The following is a 22,325-nucleotide window of genomic DNA, read 5'->3' on the forward strand; positions in this document are numbered from 1 at the left end:
AAAGTAAAAATTGTGGTAATTAACTTTTTTTTAAAATTAGCTGATGATGTGAGGCTTTAAATTTCCCATATTTACTCTATCCCCCAATGAATTTTACAAAGACTATAATCTTACTGTTGTAAAAAGTAATTAAAGAAAATAATTAAAAATTACTACAACTCTTAGGTTAAAGAAATCCTTCTTGGAGCAGAGTGTGGCAATACATACTTAAGACATCTCTAAAAGTTTTATTAATTAGTTTATTGTTTGAAATATTTTATCGTGAGCTTTATATCACTTTAATTTGTTACAGCCTAAACCAGACATATAACTCAGTTGAATATTCATATTGATAACATACTCTGTTTTTCTGAGACTTCCTTTTGGGAGTTTTTTGTGTTTTCAGACCTCATCAAGTGAACCTGTTGGGAGAAGGCAGGTACTAAATTCTACCAATAGTTAGAAGAATGTGTTATATTTTGGTAATGATTCAGAATGTATGTGTGTGTTTATATATTATCCCATAAAGTTATATTAATTGGAATTAGTGATGTTCTTACAGAAAGGTGCTAATCAAAAGCTACTTTTTTAAATCTTCACCCAAAAGATATGTTCTTATTGATTTAAGAGAGAGAGAAAGAGAGAGGGAAACACAAATGTGAGAGAAAAACATCTATCGGTTGCCTCTCACGTGTGCCCCTGACCAGGGATCGAACCCACGGCCTGGGTATGTGCCCTGATGAGGAATTAAACTGCAACTTCTTGGTGTCCTGGATGATGCTCCAACCAACAGAGCCACCTGGCCAGGGCAAAAGCTCTTTACTTTTTCAAATAACTCATGTTATCTTCTGAACTCTGAAGTTCCTTGATTTAGTTTGAATTTTTATAAGCAGTGATTTTACAAGTTACAACAGTTACTTTTGCTTTTAAGGATCATCACTGAGAGTCATACTGTTTACAGGATAGAAATTTAAAAACAAGTTTAAGAAACAAAATTATAAATTAATTGCGTATTGTTTTCAGTTTTGCCAGAAAAAGTTTTTGAAAAATTACTTAATATCTCACAAGAAATCTCAAGCTCTAAAATCATTCATCATTAGAATAGATTAGAATCTAAATGATTAATGCTGAAGATTATTTTAAATCTATCTCAACTTTTTATAAAATATACACATATATATGTATATACGTATACACATACATACTTCAAAACATCTCATATGTAATTTAGATTTTATGAGTATGAGTTATATATTTAAATTATATGCATGAATATATGTATAAATATATAACATATAAATATAGTTTAGGTTACATAAGTATAGTCTTTAATATAAGTTTTTGTGTTTTTAAACCAAATTATTTAATTGCTTTACTTAACCAAATTGAATAATTATTTAATTTTATGAGATAGCTAATGACAAATTATATTTTACAACAAATGTTGAAGTTATTATTGCTTTACTACTGAATACAAATTTTTGTTATAGAATGCTTAAACTGTATTTTTAAAATATACTTTTAAAAATCATACTTTAACCATGCCTGTCAAGAATGCCTGTAAAATTGTGATCAAATCAGATATTTATGAAGTGAGAAGATACTTTGAAAGATACTATCCCCCATTCATAACCTTGTACAGAATGCCCTGTGGGGAACCTTCAGTGAGAAATGCCTTTGTGAGTAATGTGAAATACTGGTGCAGAGCTCTCAGAATTGCTTTCTACACATCAGAGCCTTTTGTGCCCTCATGAGTGCATTTGTTGTGTCTCTTTTTATCCAGTTCCTGGGAAAAGAAAAAATGTTGACCCACCTTGTAGAGGACATGGATTTCCCGGTTCCTTGGGCCATGCCTTGGCTACTTTTTGTAGGGCAAAACCGCCCTGCTTTACCCAGGCATGCTTGGAGTGCAGTGAACATGTTCCTTTTTATCTCTAGGCAAGACATGAAAGGCCAGTAATTGTAGTAGAAAATTTGTAGTGCATGCCACAGGTAGTATTATGGCAACAGTAGTGAAACTTCTTAGTTGTATATACCAATAAGGATAGTTTCCACTACTGACAAAGATTATGGCATCGTTTGTTAATGTCACCAGATCACACGTATGGCACGTGTGCCCTGATTAGTGTATAGATCTTCTCTCAGATGTAAGAAAATGATTTTTCTCTTCCACACTTGATTCCTTATTTTGACTACAAAATCACCATTTCACATACAGATTAAGATATTGGTAACTGCCTTAATATTTCATTTTTGGCACATAAATTGAATTTCAGATTTCAGTAATGTTGCTAAGATAGGAAATGAGGATAATAACACAGATTATATGACAAGCTCTGTGTCTCCAACTTTGGCAGCAAGCTATCCATTATACTAACCATAAAGCAGTGCATCCTTTAAGAAAATCCAAAATGTATCAATTTTTGGCAAACAGCTATGTGGAGGTGTACATCATTCTGTAAGTCATCACCAATTTAGAAATAAACAAGAAAAATGAAGCAGATCTTTAAGTTGGACTCACTCATATATTGTATCATTACATATAAATATATGTATCAAGATTATATCAGTTTTATAGACTTTTAGACAGTTGCAGAAGAGAAATTGGGATTAAATGATCCTATCATTTTTCTATGCTTTACTCATTTTTTTATTTACAAATATTATTGTGGTATCTGGGAAAAGTTAAAGCCATTTGACACTGTGTTACGCAAGACTTAGTCTTATCAGAAAGTTAATAGTCTGCTCCAGAACTTCTGCTCCTAGGTATGAAGAAGCTTGTATCAGATCAGCTCTCCTGCCAGGGACAGTTATAAAAGCTGAATAAAATATAACAAAGAGTAAAATGTACCCAGGAGTACCCAAGGCAGTCAAGATTTGAGGAACTAATGTCTCAGAAAGAAGGAAATCAGCCCGGCCAGCATGGCTCAGCAGTTGAACATCGACCTATGAACCAGCAGGTCACGGTTCGATTCCCGGTCAGGGCACATGCCCAGGTTGCGACCTCGATCCCCAGTGAGGGCCGTGCAGGAGGCAGCTGATCATTGACTCGCTCTCATTGATGTTTCTATCTCTCTCCCTCTCCCTTCCTCTCTTTCTGAAATCAATAAAAGCATATTTAAAAAAATTTTTTTTTAAAAGAAAGAAGGAAATCCCAGAACAGTCACTGCAAAGGACAGCCCCCCACAACAAGAAGTACCAGGCTTAACATGTCAGTAGTGCTGAGTTTGAGAACCCCTGATGTAAAACCCCTGATCTACAAAAAAGTTATAAGAGCCTGGCCAGTGTGGCTCAGCAGTTGAGCATCGCCCTATGATCCAGTAGCTCTCGGTTCATTTCCCGGTCAGGGTACATGCCCGGGTTGCAGGCTCCATCCCCAGTGGGGGGCGTGCAGGAGGCAGCCGATCAATGACTCTCTCATCATTGATGTTTCTGTATCTTTCTCTTTCTCTCCGTTCCTCTCTCTCTGATCAATAAAGACATATTTTTTTTTAAAAAAGGAAACAGCTCCATACTGTATAGGCAAAATACTTGAACACTTTACAAAAAAAAAGATAGTCAATTAACATGAATATGTACTTTAAATCATTTACATAGTTATCAAGGAGCCTAAAGTTAAATCTGCAGTGAAATGTCTCTATACCATAGTGTCTAAATTTGAAAAAATAAACTGACAATAACAGTGGTTAAGATATTGAGCAACTGGAACTCATAGACACTACTACTGGGAATGTAAATTGGTTCAACAACTTTGAGAAACCGATTTTCCAAAGTCATCTTCTGGCAGTTATTTTCTAAAGCTGAACATATGCGTATCATATGACTCAACAGTTCTCTTAAGTGTGTATTCAACAAAAATGTGTAGTCATGCACAGAAAAATATGTACAAGCATTTATTTTATTTATTTTTTAAACACTTAATTTTTTATTTTTCTATTACAGTTGACATTCACTATTATATTAATGTCAGGTATATAGCATAGTGGTTAAACATTTATATAACTTACAAGGTGATACCCTCTATAAGTCTAGTACCCACCTGATGCTATACATAGTTACTGTAATATCATTGACTATATTCCTTATGCTGTACTTTACATCCCTGTGATTGTTTTGTAACTGCCAATTTGTGCTTCTGAATCCCTTCACTTTTTTTTTTTTAGAGCAGTTTTAGGTTTACAGAAAAATTAAGAAGTAGGTACACAGATTTTCCATATACTCCCTGCCTTGGGGGAACACATGCATAGGCTCCCCCAGCATCGATGCTGCTCACCAAAGTGGTATATTAGTTACCACTGATGAACTTATGCTGACCCATCACCCCAAATCCATAGTTTACTTTAGGGCTTACTCTTGGTGTTATACATTTTATGGGTTTGCACAAATATATAATGACATATATTCATTATTATGGTATCATACAGAGAATTTTCACTGCCTAAAAATCCTCTGTGCTTTGCCTTTTCATCCCTCCTTTCCTCCACCCAACCCCTGGCAACCACTAATTTTTATAGTTTCCATAGTTTTGCCTTTTCCAAAATGTCACATAGTTGAAATCATATAGTCTGTACCCTTTTAGTTGGCTGGTTTCACGTAGTAATATGCATGTAAGGTTTCTCCATGTCTTTTAATGGCTTAATAGTTTATTTCTGTTTAGCACATATTAATTTTCCTTTGTTGGATGTGCTACAGTTTATCCATTCACCTCCTGAAGAACATATTAGTGGCTTTCAACAATTATGAATAAGTCTCCTCTGAACCTCCATGTGTAGGTTTTCAACTCCTTAGAGTACATATTAAGAAGCAGGATGGATAGATTGCAGGGTAAGAGTATGTTTAGTTTTGTAGGACTGCCTTCCAAAGCGGCTGTAGCATTTTGCATTTCCATTAGCAATGAGTAAGTTCCTGTTGCTCCACATCCTCAGCAGCATTTGGTGCTATGTCCTGATTTTTGGCCATTCTAATAAGTGTATAGCAGTCTGTCATTGATGTTATAATTTTCATTTTCCTCATGACATTCGATGTGTAATACCTTTTCATGTGTTTACTTGACGTCTGCATATCTTCTTTAATGAGGTTTTTGTTAAGGTTGTTGGCCCATTTTTAAACTGGGATTGTTTGTTTGTTGAGCTTTAAGAATTCTTTGTATATTTTGGGTAACTATTCTTTATCAAATGTGTCTTTTGCAAATATTTCCTCCCAGTTTGTAGCTTGTCTTCTAATTCTCTTGACATTGTCTTTTCAAGAGAAGTTTTTAAATTTTAATTAAGTCCAGCTTATCAATTATTTCTTTCATGATATGTCTTTTTTTTTAATCTAAAAAGGCATCATCATAACCAAGGTCATCTAAGTTTTCTCCTATGTTATCTTCTAGGAGTTTTATAGTATTGTGTTTTGTGTTTAGGTCTATAATCCATTTAGAGTTAACTTTTGTGATGCGTGTAAAGTCTGTATCTGATTTATTTTTTGGCGTGTGATGTCTAGTTGTTCCAGTACCACTTGTTGAAGAGCACTGTCTTTGCTCCATTGTATTGCCTTTGCTCCTTTGTCAAAGATCAGTTGACTCTATTTATGGGGGTCTATTTTGTAGCTGTTTATTCTGTTCCATTAATCTGTTTGTGTTCTTTGACCAGTACCACACTGTCTTGATTATTGCAGCTTTATAATATGTCTTAAAGTCAGGTAATGTAAGTCCTCCAACTTTGTTCTTCTCCTTCAGCACTGTTTTGATTATTCTGGTCTTTGGCCTCTCTATCTAAACTTTAGACTCGGTTTGCTGATATCCATAAAATACCTTGCTGAGATTAAGATTAGGATTGCATTGAATTTGTAGATCAAATGGGGAAGAACAGACATCTAACAATATTGAGCCTTCCTATTCGTGAATATCTCTCTGTTATTTAGTTCTCCTTTGATTTCTTTCATCAGAATTTCATGGTTTTCCATATAGAACTTGTTTATATTCAGTTAGATTTATACCTAAGTATTTCATTTTTTAAGGGTGTTACTGCGAATGGTATTATTACAAGCATGTTTTTAAAATCTATATTCATAATAGCTAAAAGTTAAAAAGAAATATATATCAAGTGATGAGGTTATTAGGTTTCTTTATCACAGGTCATGTTAAAAAAAATTAAGTATATTATCAAAATAATTGATAATTAAATTTACTCCTGAGATTCCTATCAATCAATTGAAATAAGATGGGTTTACAGAAATTATATTATTCAATAATAGGAAACAAGTTCTTTGGGTGTTTAATGTACATAGTGTTCATTTGCATAATAAATATTATTTTCTATAGTTGTTTTCACCACAGATACAAAAGAGTAATTCATATGACCTTTCTTCAAGGGGAATCAATCAACCACCAAAGGAGTAGGTGGTTTCCTTTTTCTTGGTGATCTGGGGACATTTTGGGTGATTCTAACTTGATACTAAGGTAGAGAGACAGAGCTCTGTGTTTCCCAGAATTTTTTCTTCAAAATGATGGTCCTATGAAATGTTCTGTAAAAAAAGATTTTCTTGGTCAGATAGGATTGGGAAATGCTTCTTGGTCCATTCAAGCATTAAGCATCACAATATTCATTAAGTAGAACTATAAGTCTCAGAATTCTTACAATAATGAAATCAGTGTTGTTAAACTGACTCAACCATGGAATCACTTTTTTCATAAAACCTAGGAATATCTTATGTGAAAAACATGCACTGTGAGAAATAGTAACTTAGAGAAATAAATGAATTAATGCATGTTGCATAGACCATCTTCAAATATCATAAGATGAATAGCATACAGCTGAAGTTGAATTCTGTTGAGAGCCCAGAGTAAAGGTATTCAGGACTGCAAACTGGAGGAAAATCATGAGTTTTGGATTTCAGATGCATTGATGACAAGGATAATATCTTATTTTGGAAATTGAGAAACTTGATGGGTTTCCTCTCCCAAAGAGAAAGCTTTGCCACCTCTGTATGATAATATTCCATAAAAGTACATGCACACATGTACTTTTTCAGAGTCATGTTTCTTTCTTACAAGTCATGTTTGGATCTGTTCGAATAAGAGGTTGTTGCCCCGGAGTTCTGCACATGTTTCATGTCAATCCAGAAATGTAACAGGTATTACCGGATAACAGTTAATCTTGGCAGAATCTCAGTCTAAATTTATAGCGCTTCTCATCTCTGACAAAATGGGTTAGCTGTAGATTGCAAATTAGGATATGGCGCTCAGAGAACAGATAATAAGATTTTTCTCAAAGTACAAAAGTTTATTCAACACTAGAAATATCACTGATTTCAAAACACAGTCATGCATTTTTATTATGAAAAGAGGCAACTGTATTTTAGTTTTCATTTGTTTTGTAGTAAAAAGATAGAGCTGCTCAAAAAGGCATGAAGGAACAAGAATGAAAAAGAACATATTCAATAGAAATTACCAGATATGTGTTGTCTACTTGACTAAGATTTTTTGTATATTTTTTTCATTGATACTCCTTCTCCTCTTAAAAAATTCATAATAACTTTTCCACTTTTGAATTATATTTCAACCTTGAATGAAATCAGACAGAAAACAATGATATGCAGCAAAGACTCTAAAATGAACAAAGAGGAGATTAAAAGTGGCAGTGGAGTGAGTGGAAGCTACACTGACACTCTCTCGGGACCAAATTGGAATTACAACTAAAATATAGAAAAACCATCCTGAATAATCAACTGCAACTGAAGACGAGCTAGAAAGCACCCTCATAACCAAGGAGGAAAAGCGGAGACCACTTCGAGACTGGTAGGAAGTGCAGAGGCGCGAGAGGGCTGGCTGGGCTCCCAAACGCAGCGGCTGAAGGTCCAGAGGCATATCTCAGCTGGGGGAGTTTTGACTGAGGACTCTGGGGCCTAAACCCCAAGCTGGGCTTCCCAGCCAAGAGCACCAGAACTGAGAAAGGTGCTCACATTACAACTCGCTGTGAAAAGCAGCAGCATTTCTGTCTGGCAGGAAGAGACAGCTGGAAATGCAGACACCCTCTTAAAGAGCCAATGTGCAAAGTTTTGTGTGCAGCCATTCATCTTGGGCTCCAGAAAAGGGAGGGCAGAGTGGACTGGAGCTGTATGAGGCGAATCTAAAATTGTGGGCTCTGGAGACAGAGCTCAGAGGGCACCCCTCTGGATTCCTGTGCTGAGTCATTCCCGCATACTGCATAAGCATTTACTTCCAAGCAGCTTTTGCCTGAGGGGGAAGCAATTGCCCCACCCTGCTAGAGAACCTCTCACTCTATCCCTTGGAGTTTCCACAGCCTGAGGCTCATTAAGAGAATCAGATTAATCAGCCTGCTGGCAGAGGCAGGCTTCAGAGTGCTTTGAGTCTTTGCCTGATCTGCTTCTGGACCTGGGTCTTGGAAAAGCAGACTTTGGTATGCATCTTGGTCCCGTCCAAATGCACCCAGCCCCAGCAGAGTAGACCTCAAGCCGTGGGTTGTTGATAGCTCCAAACAGGTACTCAAGGCCAGTCACAAATAGTGTCTGACATTGGCCTGCACCAGAGCTCTTCCAAAAAGACTGAGTCCTAGCAGGCCTACCTAATACAAACCCAAACAGGCAGCCAAAATGGGGAGACAAAAAAACAAGGCTCACATGAAAGAACAAGAGAACTCTCCAGAAAAAGAGTCAAATGAAATGGAGACAAGCAATCTATCAGATCTAGAGTTCAGAATACTGATTGTAAGGATGCTCAACAGCATGAAAAAAATATGAAAACTATGAAGGAAATGAAGAATGATATAGCAGAAATAAAGAAAGGATACATTGGAAGGAATAAACAGCAGATTGGAGGAAACTGAGAATCGGATCAGTGAATTAGAAGACAGGGTAGGAAAATCACTCAATCACCAAAAAGAAAAAACAATTAAAAAAACAGGAGGACAGTCTAAGGGAGCTGTGGGACAACATTAAACATAATAATATTCACATCATTGGAGTACCAGAGGAGATTGAAAGTAAACAAATGTTAGAGAACCTGTTTGAAGAAATAATGGCAGAAAACTTCCCTAACCTGGTGAAGGAAAAAGTCACACAAGTTCAGGAGACACAGAGAGTCCCAAGCAAGAAGAATCCAAAGAGGCCTACACTTAGACACATTATAATTAAAGTGTCAAAAATTCAAGACAAAGAGAGAATATTAAAGGCAGCAAGAGAAAAGCAATCTGTTACCTACAAAGGAGTTCCCATAAGGCTGTCAGCTTATTGCTTATCAGAAACTCTGCAGGCCAGAAGGGAATGGCATGGAGTATTCAAGGTAATGCAAAACAAGGATCTAAAACCAAGACTTCTCTATCCAGCAAGGTTATCATTCCAAATAGATGGTGAAATAAACAGCTTCTGTGACAAAAAAAGGGCTAAAGGAATTTATCACCACCAAATGAGCACTGCAGGAAATGTTAAAGGGACTGCAGTAATTAGAAGTAGAAATAGAAGCAATGCAAAAAATGTTAAAGGGACTATTGTAATAATAAGAAGAAATAGAAACATAGGCATAAAGAATTAAAATGGCAATAAATAAGCACCTATCAATAATAACCTTAAGGACTGTAAGGGAGAGATCAACAGCAATACTGTAATAGTCATGGACTTTAACACCTTATTTCTTCGATTTCATCAGTTATTATTGGCCTATTCAGGTTTTCTGATTCTTCCTGATTCAGTTTTACATGATCTCACTCAGATATGGAATCTTAAAAACATAATAGACTGAGGAACAAAATAGATCTAGAGACAGAAGCATGGAACAGACTGATGAATCTCAGTGGGAAGGTGGGGGCCGGGGGAGAGATTAATCAAAGAACTTATATGCATATATGCATAACCCATGGACACAGACAATAGTGTGGGGAAGGCCTGGGAGGGGGGGGGGTGCAGGGTGGAGGGGATCAATGGGGGAAAAAAGGAGGGATATCTGTAATACTTTCAACAATAAAGATAAATTTAAATTAATTAATTAATTAAGTAATAATAAATAAATAAAACGAACAAAGAATGCACCGGGCTATATTTCTTTCATTATAACTCTAACCCACTGTTGGATTTTCTCAGTTTGTAAACCACTGGCTTATTCTTGCCTATAGGCAGAGAGCAACTGTGTAACATTTGATTACTTTGATGACCTTTTTCTTTCTTTTCCCATTGAGAAGATAAATTATTGTGGAAAAAAATCTAATCTTTCACTTAAAGGTCAAAAATGCTTCATTGTGACTATAATTTATTTTCAACAAGGTGAAAGAACTGTTTGTCATCACTGACACCATGTCAAGCAGTATCGTTGTATTTTGGCTTCTACCAGCTCACAGCTGTAAATTGTTTTTGCAATCTTGACTTTGGGTCTATAGTTCCATTGAAATATTAAAAAGTAATTTCCAACTCAGATGTTTGTGTGGCCACAAAGACTGATTAGTATAACATTTTGCTATTTCTTGAAAACAAACTTATATAAAACATTATTGAATAATATGCATTGCTTTCCTCCAGTAACACTGTTTTTGTTTTTTGTCTTTTTTCCTCCCTTTATTCTGCTCCTTTGCCTGCTTTTTGCTCTTACAACTTCATCTGTAAGTCTCCTCTGAGTCCTGGCTTTGAGGTATGTACTAACTCTACCTGGCTCTAGGGTATACTTCACCATCTTTTCGAAACCAACATTATAATATTAGGTTGTCATCAGACAATTATCTGCATTGATTCTATAAAAATAACCAGATCGGAATTTAGCTCAAAATTGTGCAACTATAATTTTTAAAAACTTAGCTAAGAATCCAATCTTTTGAACTGCAAAAAGAACATATTTTTGTTGTCTTTTTTTGTAATTCAAGTTTTCACAGTCCTCATTGAGACAAAGAGCAATGCAGGCATTAGAATAATAGATCTTGAATTGTGCCCTCAGATAACCTGTAACCTGATTCCACACATTGGTGTCTTTTCTATGAAACTGAGTGGACTAGAACAGGACACAATCAGCACTCACTCTACTCTGTAGCATGTTAACTGAAATGTATGCATACTGGAACTGTGTCCTGATGCCAGGTAGCACAGAACCATGTAAAAGGAGGTCACCATCCCAATACACAGATTTTGGTTGGCACAGTAAGGCCCAAAACAAGGAGTGCCTGAAAATAAATATAATTTTTTCAATAAAGGAACTTTTCATCCTTAATGTCTTATCACAACCTCAATGTTTTTAAAAGGAAGTATGCAAGTGGGTATCTCAAGGTCCCAATCCAAGAATTTATATATGGAAAAGACACAAATTTCCTTCATAAAGGTTTTAATTAAGTCCTTGTTCAAAATTGGCCTTTTATCTTTCTTAAGCAATTAATAACCTGAACACGGAGAAGAGACATTTAGGTCAAGTGTTAAAGTAGCATACACAACAGTGTTCTTCTTATGATAAGTTGTTTTGACCAATTGACTTGTTAATATTCAGTTTTCCTAATTTTGTATCTCTTGTAAATTAAGAGTTGATGTACTGCTGTTTCCTCTCGTGAGTCTCTAAATTTCAGATACCATTATTAGTGTTCATTCTAAGATGGTCTTGTTAAGGTAACTCTAACAAAGGAAGCTAACGAAAATACAGCAAGAACATGTTCTGGGTTAGATAAAATTGGTAAGTCAAGATATCTTGATTTATAAGATGTAAAATGAAGAACTCTGCTTCAAGAATAGTAAATTTCCATGTTTAGGAAAATTATCCTAGTGTAAAATGTGCCCGACTTAGAAAAGTCCAGGATGAAATGTAATTTTTTATATTCCTGCCAATTTAAATTTTGTAATTTAAAATGCCTTCCAGATTTAAATTTTAAAGTAGTATCTTTCCCTTCATATCATCCTTTGGGAATAAGGCCAGGGACAGCTTGTATAAAGGAGGACTGACTAGTAGTCTGCTTTTCTGTGAAAGTTGTACAACTTCACGGCAGCAAGGCCTTCTCGTGGTAGCTCCTGATAGAACTAGGATGCATTTTCTGCATAAGCTTTTGTTCTTGAACTTGTTTGTTCCTAGCGTGTTAAATAGGTAACAGACTTTTTTTTCTTTTCTTTTTATAAATGCCTTGGAAGAAAATGATGCAAATTTGATGAAATTTTTAGAGAAATATTTTAGTGACAGTTGCATGAGTCACAGAATCCTTATAGAAATCTGGTCATGGTTCCACCTTCAGCATGTTTTGTAACTCTAAGATGCAAAAGTATACAAACTTAGATCCCCAAAATGACTCATTTATTTACTGTTTTGTTCATTTAAAAAATATAATAATGAAGTTAAGAGAATATCAGTATTTATATTTGTAACTGGATATGATCCTGATATGCTTTATAATAGTCAAGGTAGATTCTTTTCAAATGACCAAATGATGAAAAAAACACACAACTATTTCTAATCCTGAATGAAACTATGATGATATTTCTGACCAAATGAATATTTTCTGGGATATTTTCCAAAGTAGCAAAAGTCTATCTAGCAGTAGAGACTTTAATTGTTACTCTTGTGTTCTGGAGTTCCAGGAATGCTGGTGATTCATCTGAATTAAGAAATCATTTTTCCATTTAAATATGAACCATGACATCCATATAGTACATTTGCCAGATGTTGCAAGATTTCTTTTGTTGATTGTACAAACTAGTTCGCCAAATTCAAACCTGGGCAGTGTATACTTTCTGTAAGGGAAGAGATCCAAGATTCTTTAACCCACACTTCTCCACCCCCTGAGAGTCAGAAGTGCAGTGGTGGGTTTGTGGGGAAGGAGCCCTTCAGAAGAATTAAGAGCGTGCGGTCTACTTTCATGTGCTACTAATCAGCTGTTGCCTGATTTCATTCAGCATGTTTGGTTTATCATGTGTATTCATGCTGTGAACAAAAACTTCCAGATGTGTGATTCTAAATATGAACACTGTAGGAGAGCTCCTCATGAACTCCACTGGGGCACAGGGGCATCATCTACCACTTCTCTATAATGGAACAAATGGATCTTTAATGAAGGCTCTGAAAGTCCTTCCTTCTCTCAGGAAAGGTACCATGGCTTCCATTAACACTCCCCATAAGCCATGCTTGAAGGCATTAAGCATTGCTTTCTTACCTTAAGGTATAAAACACTGCCCCCCTCATTACCAGTAGTAGTCATTTGCTTAATGACCATCTGTATCCATCTAATGTCATGCCAGACCTGGCCAGATTTCAGTCCTGTCTCCTTTAATTCCTGACCAATCATGACTACTGAGCTCCTAGCTGAGTAATATGAAAAAAGATTGCTCATGTTCACTTTGAGAGCTAATGTGTCCTCATGAATGCTCCTATCCTAAATAAATAAATAAATGTTTGTGTAGAAGAAATAATAAAAGGGCATGTGGAAGGTGGAAGATGAATTAGTACTATAAATTAGACTTTTAGAAATGATAAATAATTCAGGTAAAATTTTATCTGTTGCAGAAATATTTACAGAAATTTTACTTGATCCATTAGACATGGTTTTCTGCTATTTGATTCTACTTGATCAAATGAATTCTCTCTCTTCTCAAGAAGAGTGCAAGTGTTGCTATTTTGATAATAAATGTAGTAAAATGGAAGCTGAAACAATGTCCAGAAGTTATGAAAAAATATACCTATTTCTCCATATAGCCCAGTTTGAGGTGGTATCTATTTCACTGTAGCTATGCATTCAAAATATCATGGAGTGATATGATTTCATTGAGTGCTTTTTTGTATTTTTAAACCTTGTGTTCACCATTGACGAAGATTCTGTAAAATACTGAAGTTATCCTCATGGGCCACTTTGGGTAGCCTTGGACTGTTTGTGGCATGCTTTTCCACATTGCTTTCTACCTTAAGGTAGAAAACAATCGCACAGCCTTTTCCAGATTATTTCATTCAGCTTTCCAGTGAACTCATAACCCCAGGCCAGGCTCCTGTCAATTTTAGGCAGGATCAAATACCATGGAAATAATATGCCCCTAAAATTGCTGTTGTTGATATTTCCACATAATCTGTTTACCACCCAGTTCACGTTCTATGTGTAGATCAAGTCTGACATTTGAAGCCCCAGAGTAGAAGTTGTTGACATATAAAGTAATTTTCTTCCTCAGTGGAAATACTGCTTTTTTTTTTATTTTTTATTGTGTAGAGTGCAAAGCATTAAGGTTGCATTGCCTTCAAGTGAAAAGAAAGGTACTCTTACTTCTATTATGTCTCCTTTTTCCTCCAGGATCCCACAGACTTGTGGGATGTTAGTAACTGACATTTTGAAAGAACAATGCCTGTAATTTGCAACAATTCGCTAACAGTTCTTGTGCTTTCCCTGCAAAGGGTGGATCACTTAAGAAAATAGTAAGGTTCCTTTACCATTCATTTCTATTTACTTAAAGAGAATGAAGCAATATGAAAGTTAATGTAACTTTCAAGACTACTTTAGCACTCAGCAAATCCAGATCACCTTGTATTTTTAATGAGATTATATGTTATTACCCTGAAAGCTTTCCCAAATTGCCACAAACATTAAGAAATGGATTCTCCACTCTAAAGTACAGCATCCATTACCACTAAGCAGGGGGCATATTTTTTTTTTCTTGCCCTGTAGCAATGCTTTTTATTGGTATGAAAAGGTGTTGATTAGCTTTTATTTATGCTCTGTATTTAGGGTATCCAACTGAGGAGCCAAAATCATTTATAAATCTGGCACACTTGGCAGGTTGTTCAAGGGATGTAGAATCAGGATTGTAACAGAACAGCACTGAACAATTTGAAACTCACCAAACACCCTACCTGCTACTCAGTGAATTATAGGGCATAGAAACATGGGTGTTCCCATGTGAACTCCGTTCCCCAGGGTTCTTCAGACTTGTCTGTTGCCCAAGAATTGGTCTGTGCTGGAAATTCCCTGACTTCCTATTGAGAAGTTGTACGTTCATCTAAGTGTTGTTGAAAGGAGCTGATTGTTTCTTTCTGCTTCAGAAAGTAGTCTGAATCTTATTAAACATTCATAATGATGTTTTTCTAGCAGTGACTATGAGTAGGGTTAGATAATCATTTCCAAGTGGGACAAACAGATTTCAGAGTATATAAAAGAAATGTCTAAGCAGACTGAAGATTGGGAGCACTGAGTTGTCATAAACAGAATTTTAATGGCCAGTAATACTCAACATGGTCATTGCATGGCAGGACTACTTAGGTGTTCACACCAGATGTCTTCTTCAGGAAATGCCTTTCCGAATGACCCCTCCGCCTCCATCATTGATGTGGTTTCTCTTTTCTGCAAACCTTCGTATATACGGGCACTTGTTCTGTGTGAGCCTGTACTACAGAAGTTGATGCTGCGGTGAACAGAACAGTTAAGATCCTTTCTTCATGGAACTTATGTTCTGTTGAAGGGATAAATAAAAAACCAATAATCAAATAGGTAAGTAAGATAGTTGCAGGCTGCAGTAATGACTCATGAAGAGACAGGATGGTGTGCCAGAGAGTAGCAAAGGGTGAACAGGGAATGGCCGATAAGTTAGGTGGCCTGGAGGCCTCTTGGAGAAGGTGACATGTGAACAGAAATCTGAAGAGTAAGGCAGAGCCATGGGAAAGAGCATGTTATTGTGGATAGTAACAGTTATGTTGTGTATATCATTCTGTTGGATAGTGAGTTCATCGGGCACAGAGAGTAATAGTTACAGCCTTTATATGTCCCGCAGCACCTTACCTGGGCTTTCAGGCAGGATCTGCCACAGGAAACACTTGTTAAATCAGATGGATCCATCTCAGTGGTGGTAGGAGAGAACTAATGTAAGCTACTGTTCTGCACAGTTCTTTGAATGTTAGTCCAGAACGCTAGATATCTTAAAACTTGCAGGATAAAGGACTCGTGTTTGGTTGCGTCTGTTTCCACACAGTTGTGCCTTTTAAACATAACAGCACCTGAATAGGAAAGTTGGCAGCCAGCTGAGTGATGCTTATACAATAGAAGCTGTTTATTCAGTCAGTCATTATGTTCTAGAAAACATGCGTGACTCATAGGCTGTCCTCTGAGCGCAGACAAGCTGGTTGAAAATCTCTTCTGTATGTCAAGGTTAAAGGATGCACAATATTTTCACATTGCATTTTGGCATGTAGAATATACTATTAATTATTCTCACTGTCTCCTACAAACTCTTCCTTCATGACTTAAATGAGGGGCAGAAAATACTTTCTATTTTTATATTGGTATAAAACCAGGGAATGTGAGAGCTGGGAGGGACTATGGAGACAGAAATCATTGTTATCATCTAGGGCAGGGGTGGGGAACCTGTTTGTTTTTTTCTGCCAGGGGCCACTTGGATATTTATAACATCATTCCAGAGCCATACAAAACTATCAACTTAAAAATTAGCTATGAAAACAGCTCTTAGATTTATTGAATTTTGAGTGCCGCCTGCGGTTGCCTTGGCAGGGCCAGACCAAATGATTTCGAGGCTGCCTGTGGCCCTTGAGCCGGACGTTTCCCCACCCCTGGTCTAGAGCAACAATACCTGAATATTTGTCCTCTATTATAGTCACTATTTTGAATTTCTCTATTGAAATGTCTTGTCCATTTATTCCTAGGCTTTTACTTCCTGAAAACTTTCATTCTGAGGAGTTCAAGAAATGCTTATTTTTTATCAAGTACCACATGCGTCCTTCCATTAATAGAGGACAAATATTTTAAGACACTATCTTTCCCTTAGAAGCTTATTGTCTGATGACTGAGTCAGTTCCACAAAGAATTGTCAATGCATATGCTAAAATGTTCTGTATTTTTTTTCATTTCTCTTTAACTCAGGGGGAATTTATGTCACCCAAAATCCAATCCCAATATGGGGTTGCAAAATGAATTTTAGTTAATAAACATAAATATTTTAATACTTCAGAAGTTTTCATTTGAACCATGTTTTTTTGTGTTTTTATTTTTTCTTCTGTTCATCCTACCTGAGGATATTTTTTCCATTGATTTTTAGAGAGAAGTGGGGGAGGGAGAAAGTGGGGGAGAGAGAGAAACTCCGATGAGAGACACATCCATTGGTTGCCCCCTGCACCAGAGATTGAACCTGCGCCCCAGGTATGTGCCTCTGGGGAATCCAACCCACAACGCTTCAGTCTGTGAACTGAAGCTCTAACCGCTGAGCGACACTGTATTTATGTATTTGCATCATGCTTTTTGTAAAGTGACTTTTATCTCTCAGGAAGGGTCATGTTTGATCTCTACACAAATGACAGCAAGCACACCGCAAGTTAAGGCAACTATCCCCACTCCGTTTTCTAGCTTTACTAATGAAGATAATTCGTTTTGAACTGCAAAGCGGAATATGCCTTCCTGGGAAATTGTTTCTGAGTCCTGTTAAATGTTTAAAGGCTTGCTGGCAGTCGGAGTTTCCATATTGTAATCTAAGCAATCATTTCCTGGGAAGGTTCCAGACTTGCTGAGTCATTCATTTAGGATACAGGTTTAAAAAACAAGTTGTCTCTGCCAAAGCCGGGCGCACTGTCCCCGGGAGTTGTCCCCGGGAGTAGGTGTTCAGCGCATGTTGTTTTCGCTCTGCCAGTCGTCTCAGATGAAACACTATTAGCGTAAGGATGTTCCAGTTACTTCACCAGGCCACAGACTTTTAAACAGATTTTAATCTCTATAATCTCTGTTTTGTTTCATCCCTAATCCTAGCTTTAAATTTCAGTTTTCATCACTATTCTGTTCTCATATTGTCTCACATCGTTGATATGATTCCTCTTGCACTGAGAGCACAAAAGACACCTTTATATTTTTCATCATCTGGAATTTGCCAAATCAGATCATTTACATACACCCATCCCAATACCGTATTTTATGGTAATATCAGTTCTAACAAAAGTTCCACACACACCTGGAATTTGATCCAAACTCCTTGACTCGGGAAAAGAACAATTCGTAGGACCCACGGCTAATGTAAAAATGAAAGTTTTTGGAAGTCTGCTCACCGTACTTAGAGAGAGAGCCTTTTAAATCTCTTCTGCAAGTTCTGAGCCAGTTTCACTGGGGCCGTAACAATGAAGTAGAACGTAGCAGAATGTAGTGGTGCCGTTTCCAAAGCCTTTCAACCTTCCTCTCTATTCCTGTAAAAAGCAGTCATTCTACAGATTTCCCAGGTTCCCTAAATACGCAGTGCTAAAGTGGAACAGCAAGTAACAGTGGAAATTAATTTATTAACAGTAAACCTAATGAAACCTTCACCAGTGCTGATGAGAAACAAAGAATAGACCAGTTTACTTTAAAGAAAGGTCTATTAGAATTCTAAAATATAATTAAATATACAAATAAATTTTTTTAAAAAGTGAAGTTAATGAAGAAATAAAGCAATACTATATCTCTTTACTTTGTATAACAATGGATCACATTTTTTTAAAAGCCTGATTATTTAAATCAACATTTCCTTTTGAGTCACAAGTATAGTTTCATGTTGAAGTTATCATAAAGCCCAGCTAATTGGATTTAAACCAATGATATTTTTAAAGTATCTTTTCATTTAAAATTGCCAATTTCTAAATTTTTGCCTACTCTGTAACTTTATTCATCAAACAAAGCATACTGTAATTATGGCTTTCTGGTGTATGTACCTTCAAATAAAACTTCACATTGCTGAAATTATATATTTTGCTTAAAATAGTAACTGAATTAATTATTAATGAAAAAAATGTAGCAGTGGTTGTGAAAATCCTTGAAAGTGTTTGGTTTGTGTTCCCATTGTTAGAAATTTATATATATATAATTTTTTCTTTTAATCCTCAACCGAGGATATTTTTTCCATTGCTTTTCAGAGAGAATGGAAGGGGGAGAGAGAGAGATAGAAACATTGATGTGAAAGAGACCTATCAATTGGTTGCCTCCTGCACGGGCCCCAGGACCCTTCAGTCCGAAGGCCGATATTCTAACCACTGAGCCAAACCAGCCAGGGCTAAAAATATTTTTAAAGGGATGATTGCTGATAATAGAAATGGTAGTTCTTAAACATTTATGTAAATAATGATAAATATATATTTTAGGGCAATTGCCTCATTTCATAGGCTTTTGTTCTTCTGTTTCTTTTACAGTTTGTTATATATCAATGATGGCCTTGTTTTACATTTTGATTGAAGAATAGATAAGTATCTCATAAGCATTTACAGTCGTCAGGCAGTGACACAGTCTTCTTTTTTGTCTTAGCTTCTTAGGTTTGCCTCATAATAGGGAAAAGCCCATGCAAATGTATGCATGCACACTTTCAGAAACATAAGACATAATTCTGCAAACAAAACTTCAGAAGGCTTCCTCACTCTGCCTTTCTCCAAAGTGTTTATCTAATAAAATTAAACAGCTCTCTCCTTCCAGCAGTAAATCAGTTCCAACAGGAGACGTCGCCATGCATGCACCCTGTCTCAATATTTTAAAACTCTATTTTATCATATGGAAATATAGGCCACATTAAAAATGATTATTTGTATTTGGAACTATAAGGAAATGTAATGATTAGTGTTTCTGGTCATCTTGCTAGCTGATTGTAACTTGAAGATGTCATGAATGACAGGATGCTAGTAAAATCTTAAATTGCTGTTAAATCTTAGATGCTAGTCAAGTCTTAATTTCTGACACTCTAAGTTCTGCAGCTTGTCAGCTGTTGTACTGTGCCAAGGACACATGCGGCCGTGTGAATCTCATCATTGCCTGAATATGTGTGTAGCACAGTGTCTGGGCGCAAAGGAACAGCCAATTTTTTTTCCTTGAACTCATGTAAGGTTTTGAAATGCTGGTTCTTATAGTTCATGGCAGTGTTTATATGGATGTTACTATGTTGAATGAGAAGAAACTTTCAGTTTAACAAATTGCCTCATGCTCTTCTAAATGAACTTGCTCCATGGTATAGTAAATAGTCCTATGTCAAACTGGCTTTGTTAACAGCCTAGACTTAGGTATCTTAAATTAAGGAAAGTAACTGAAGAGTGATTTGGTCAAGTTTTCATATGATTTTCCAAAGCTGAGAACATTTTGAATCTGCTAAGAAAGCGTGACATCAGGTCAGCTTTTATTCTGAGTGTTGAAATTTCCATCTATGGAAAAATATCACTTTTTATTTTAGTCTGTGCTTGAAACTGGCCTGCTTGCTACAGTTACTCAAGAAGGACACATGAAACAGGGACCTAACCTGTGGACTTCATTATTTTTCAATCCCTGAAGATATTTATTCAATATGTTCATGATTCTGGTTTGGCAGACCTGGACCCATCTGTATAAGCTCCCGAGAAGTCTCTGCAGGAGTTGAGCCTCTCCAGAGTGATTACATTTTATCGTTTTCTTTTATGAAATTGTAATTATAACTGTAACTGTAGACATAATATTCTTAACTAGAACCTCAGATCAAAAATGTTTTATTGCAGCTAGTGAATGTGAAAATCAAAATTTCCCCATTTGGCTGTAAGTAGTATTAACCTTTTGGTGCTGACGGGGATTGAAATAGATAGAAATTGTATATAAATATGATTTTTTCCCTCATCTCGTCAGTAACCATTCCAAATTAGAAATTAGCTGAGTAAGGTGATAATACAAGGGCTCTGGAGGCAAACAAATGTAGGTTCATGTTTTGGCTTTAATATTTATTGGCATTTCACACAAAACAACTTATTTAAACTTTATGAGTTTTGATGCCTCAACTGTAGATAAGAAGGCCTATCCTGTAAGATGCCTAACACAACGATTACTCGGAGTAGAAGCTTAATAAGGAAGATGTATTAAGTGTTTATTAAGTATTAAAAAGTAATTTAATTTATCTTTGATCTTGATGATTTCAAAATACATTTATTCTGATGATTCCCAAGTACATGTCCATGATGTCAAGAGATACCATGAAATTGTCCAAAGAACACTGAAAACACTGTTAATTTTAATTCATTTAATTTTTTAAAACATATGCCTTGTGTCGATTAATTCCAAAATGAGAGACAAAGCCTACAGAGATATAATTATAACCAGAACACCAATATTTATTTGTCTAGTATAGTCCACTGGTTTCTATGTTCTCCAATTATAAAAAAAATGATAGTATAAATGCCATCCTTTACTTTCAAAGGTTGAGGAATCCTTTTAAATCATACTTTTTCAACTCTGAGTGAATCCAAAGAAAGTGTAGGCGTCCTTCAGGCGAAGTACTATGGAGGGCACACTGGGGGGATTTGCTTTCCATCTTCTCTCTCCCTGACCTACTTGCATTTTCTAACCATGTGCTTGGAATACTTTAGAAAATGTCGATGAAGTAATATGTGCAGCGGGGTTAAAGACCATTTTTCTTGCTTTTTTTTTTTCCAACTTTATATTTCTGTCTTGAAGTTATTAAATTACTTTTTAGAAGCCGAAAATGTTTGAAAGTTCTAGAAATCAGGTTCAAATATTCTGATCTCCACTTCTGTTCATTTCAAACTATAAAACAGGGTAACAAATAAGAAATAAAGGGGCCATCAACTACATTCATGAACAGGAACGTAGTTTTAGCTTATGTCACTCATGTCTTTAAGGATCAAACCACTAAATACAATAGTAAAACAAAATGTGATTTTAAAAAATACATAGATATACTATCAGGTACTCTCATAGATACACTGTCTTAACGTTCTTTATTGCTTCCCAAACCTATAGCAAAAGTCACCGTCAGAGTCATTTATTGGGCGAGAGAAGAGGTCGAATTCTCAGTCGTACATCGGACGCCCCATCCAGCTTGACAAGATTTTGATGTCAAAAGTGAAAGTGCCTCACACGTTCGTCATCCACTCGTACACGCGGCCCACCGTGTGCCAGTACTGCAAGAAGCTCCTCAAGGGGCTCTTCAGGCAGGGCCTGCAGTGCAAAGGTAGGGAGGTTCCATCCTGCCTCCAGGTCCTGGTCACCCGCCCAACCTGGATCCTTAGGCCTCACCTCCAGGAAATTACGAGTCCTTTTTAATTTGTTTTACAACTCTTTCGCTGATGAATTCTTGGTATTTATTTGTTTTCTTTCAAAATCCCTGTGATTTAGATTGCAGATTCAACTGTCACAAACGTTGCGCACCAAAAGTACCCAACAACTGCCTGGGCGAAGTGACCATCAACGGAGGTGCGTAAGGCCAGCGGTCCTTCTGGGCTTGCTCCCTGCCGGACGGACCCGCAGCCGGTTATTTAACGTTCAGATTCCTGTGAACTCAAAGTGAACTATGACCTCAGTTTGTTCTACTTTATGGAGAAAAGCACCGATTCCAGCTCACTGGGTTTTGATACAAACCAAAGAGAGTTCCTCACCTTTCACAGGGGGAACGGCTAGTACTGAAAACTTGGATTCCAGAGTTTCTTCTCCGGTTCT

General features: G+C 36.4%; 1 protein-coding gene across 2 annotated transcripts in view; it reads left to right on the top strand.

The window, feature by feature from the left end:
- Positions 1-22,325, top strand: part of PRKD1 (protein kinase D1) — a gene marked incomplete at its 5' end in the record, with an annotated part of 298,282 nt that overhangs the window by 221,039 nt on the left and 54,918 nt on the right. Inside the window, 3 exons of one of the 2 annotated variants that reach the window (XM_081120461.1) lie at positions 10,574-10,597; positions 21,630-21,840; positions 22,005-22,082. In XM_081120461.1, coding sequence (XP_080976587.1) covers positions 10,574-10,597; positions 21,630-21,840; positions 22,005-22,082 — 313 coding nt within the window. The remainder of the gene's footprint in view (positions 1-10,573; positions 10,598-21,629; positions 21,841-22,004; positions 22,083-22,325) is intronic. The other variant, XM_081120462.1, reaches the window with a different exon arrangement.

The sequence above is a fragment of the Miniopterus schreibersii genome (genome assembly GCF_964146895.1).
Source record: "Miniopterus schreibersii genome assembly, chromosome: 1".
NCBI lineage: Eukaryota > Metazoa > Chordata > Mammalia > Chiroptera > Miniopteridae > Miniopterus > Miniopterus schreibersii.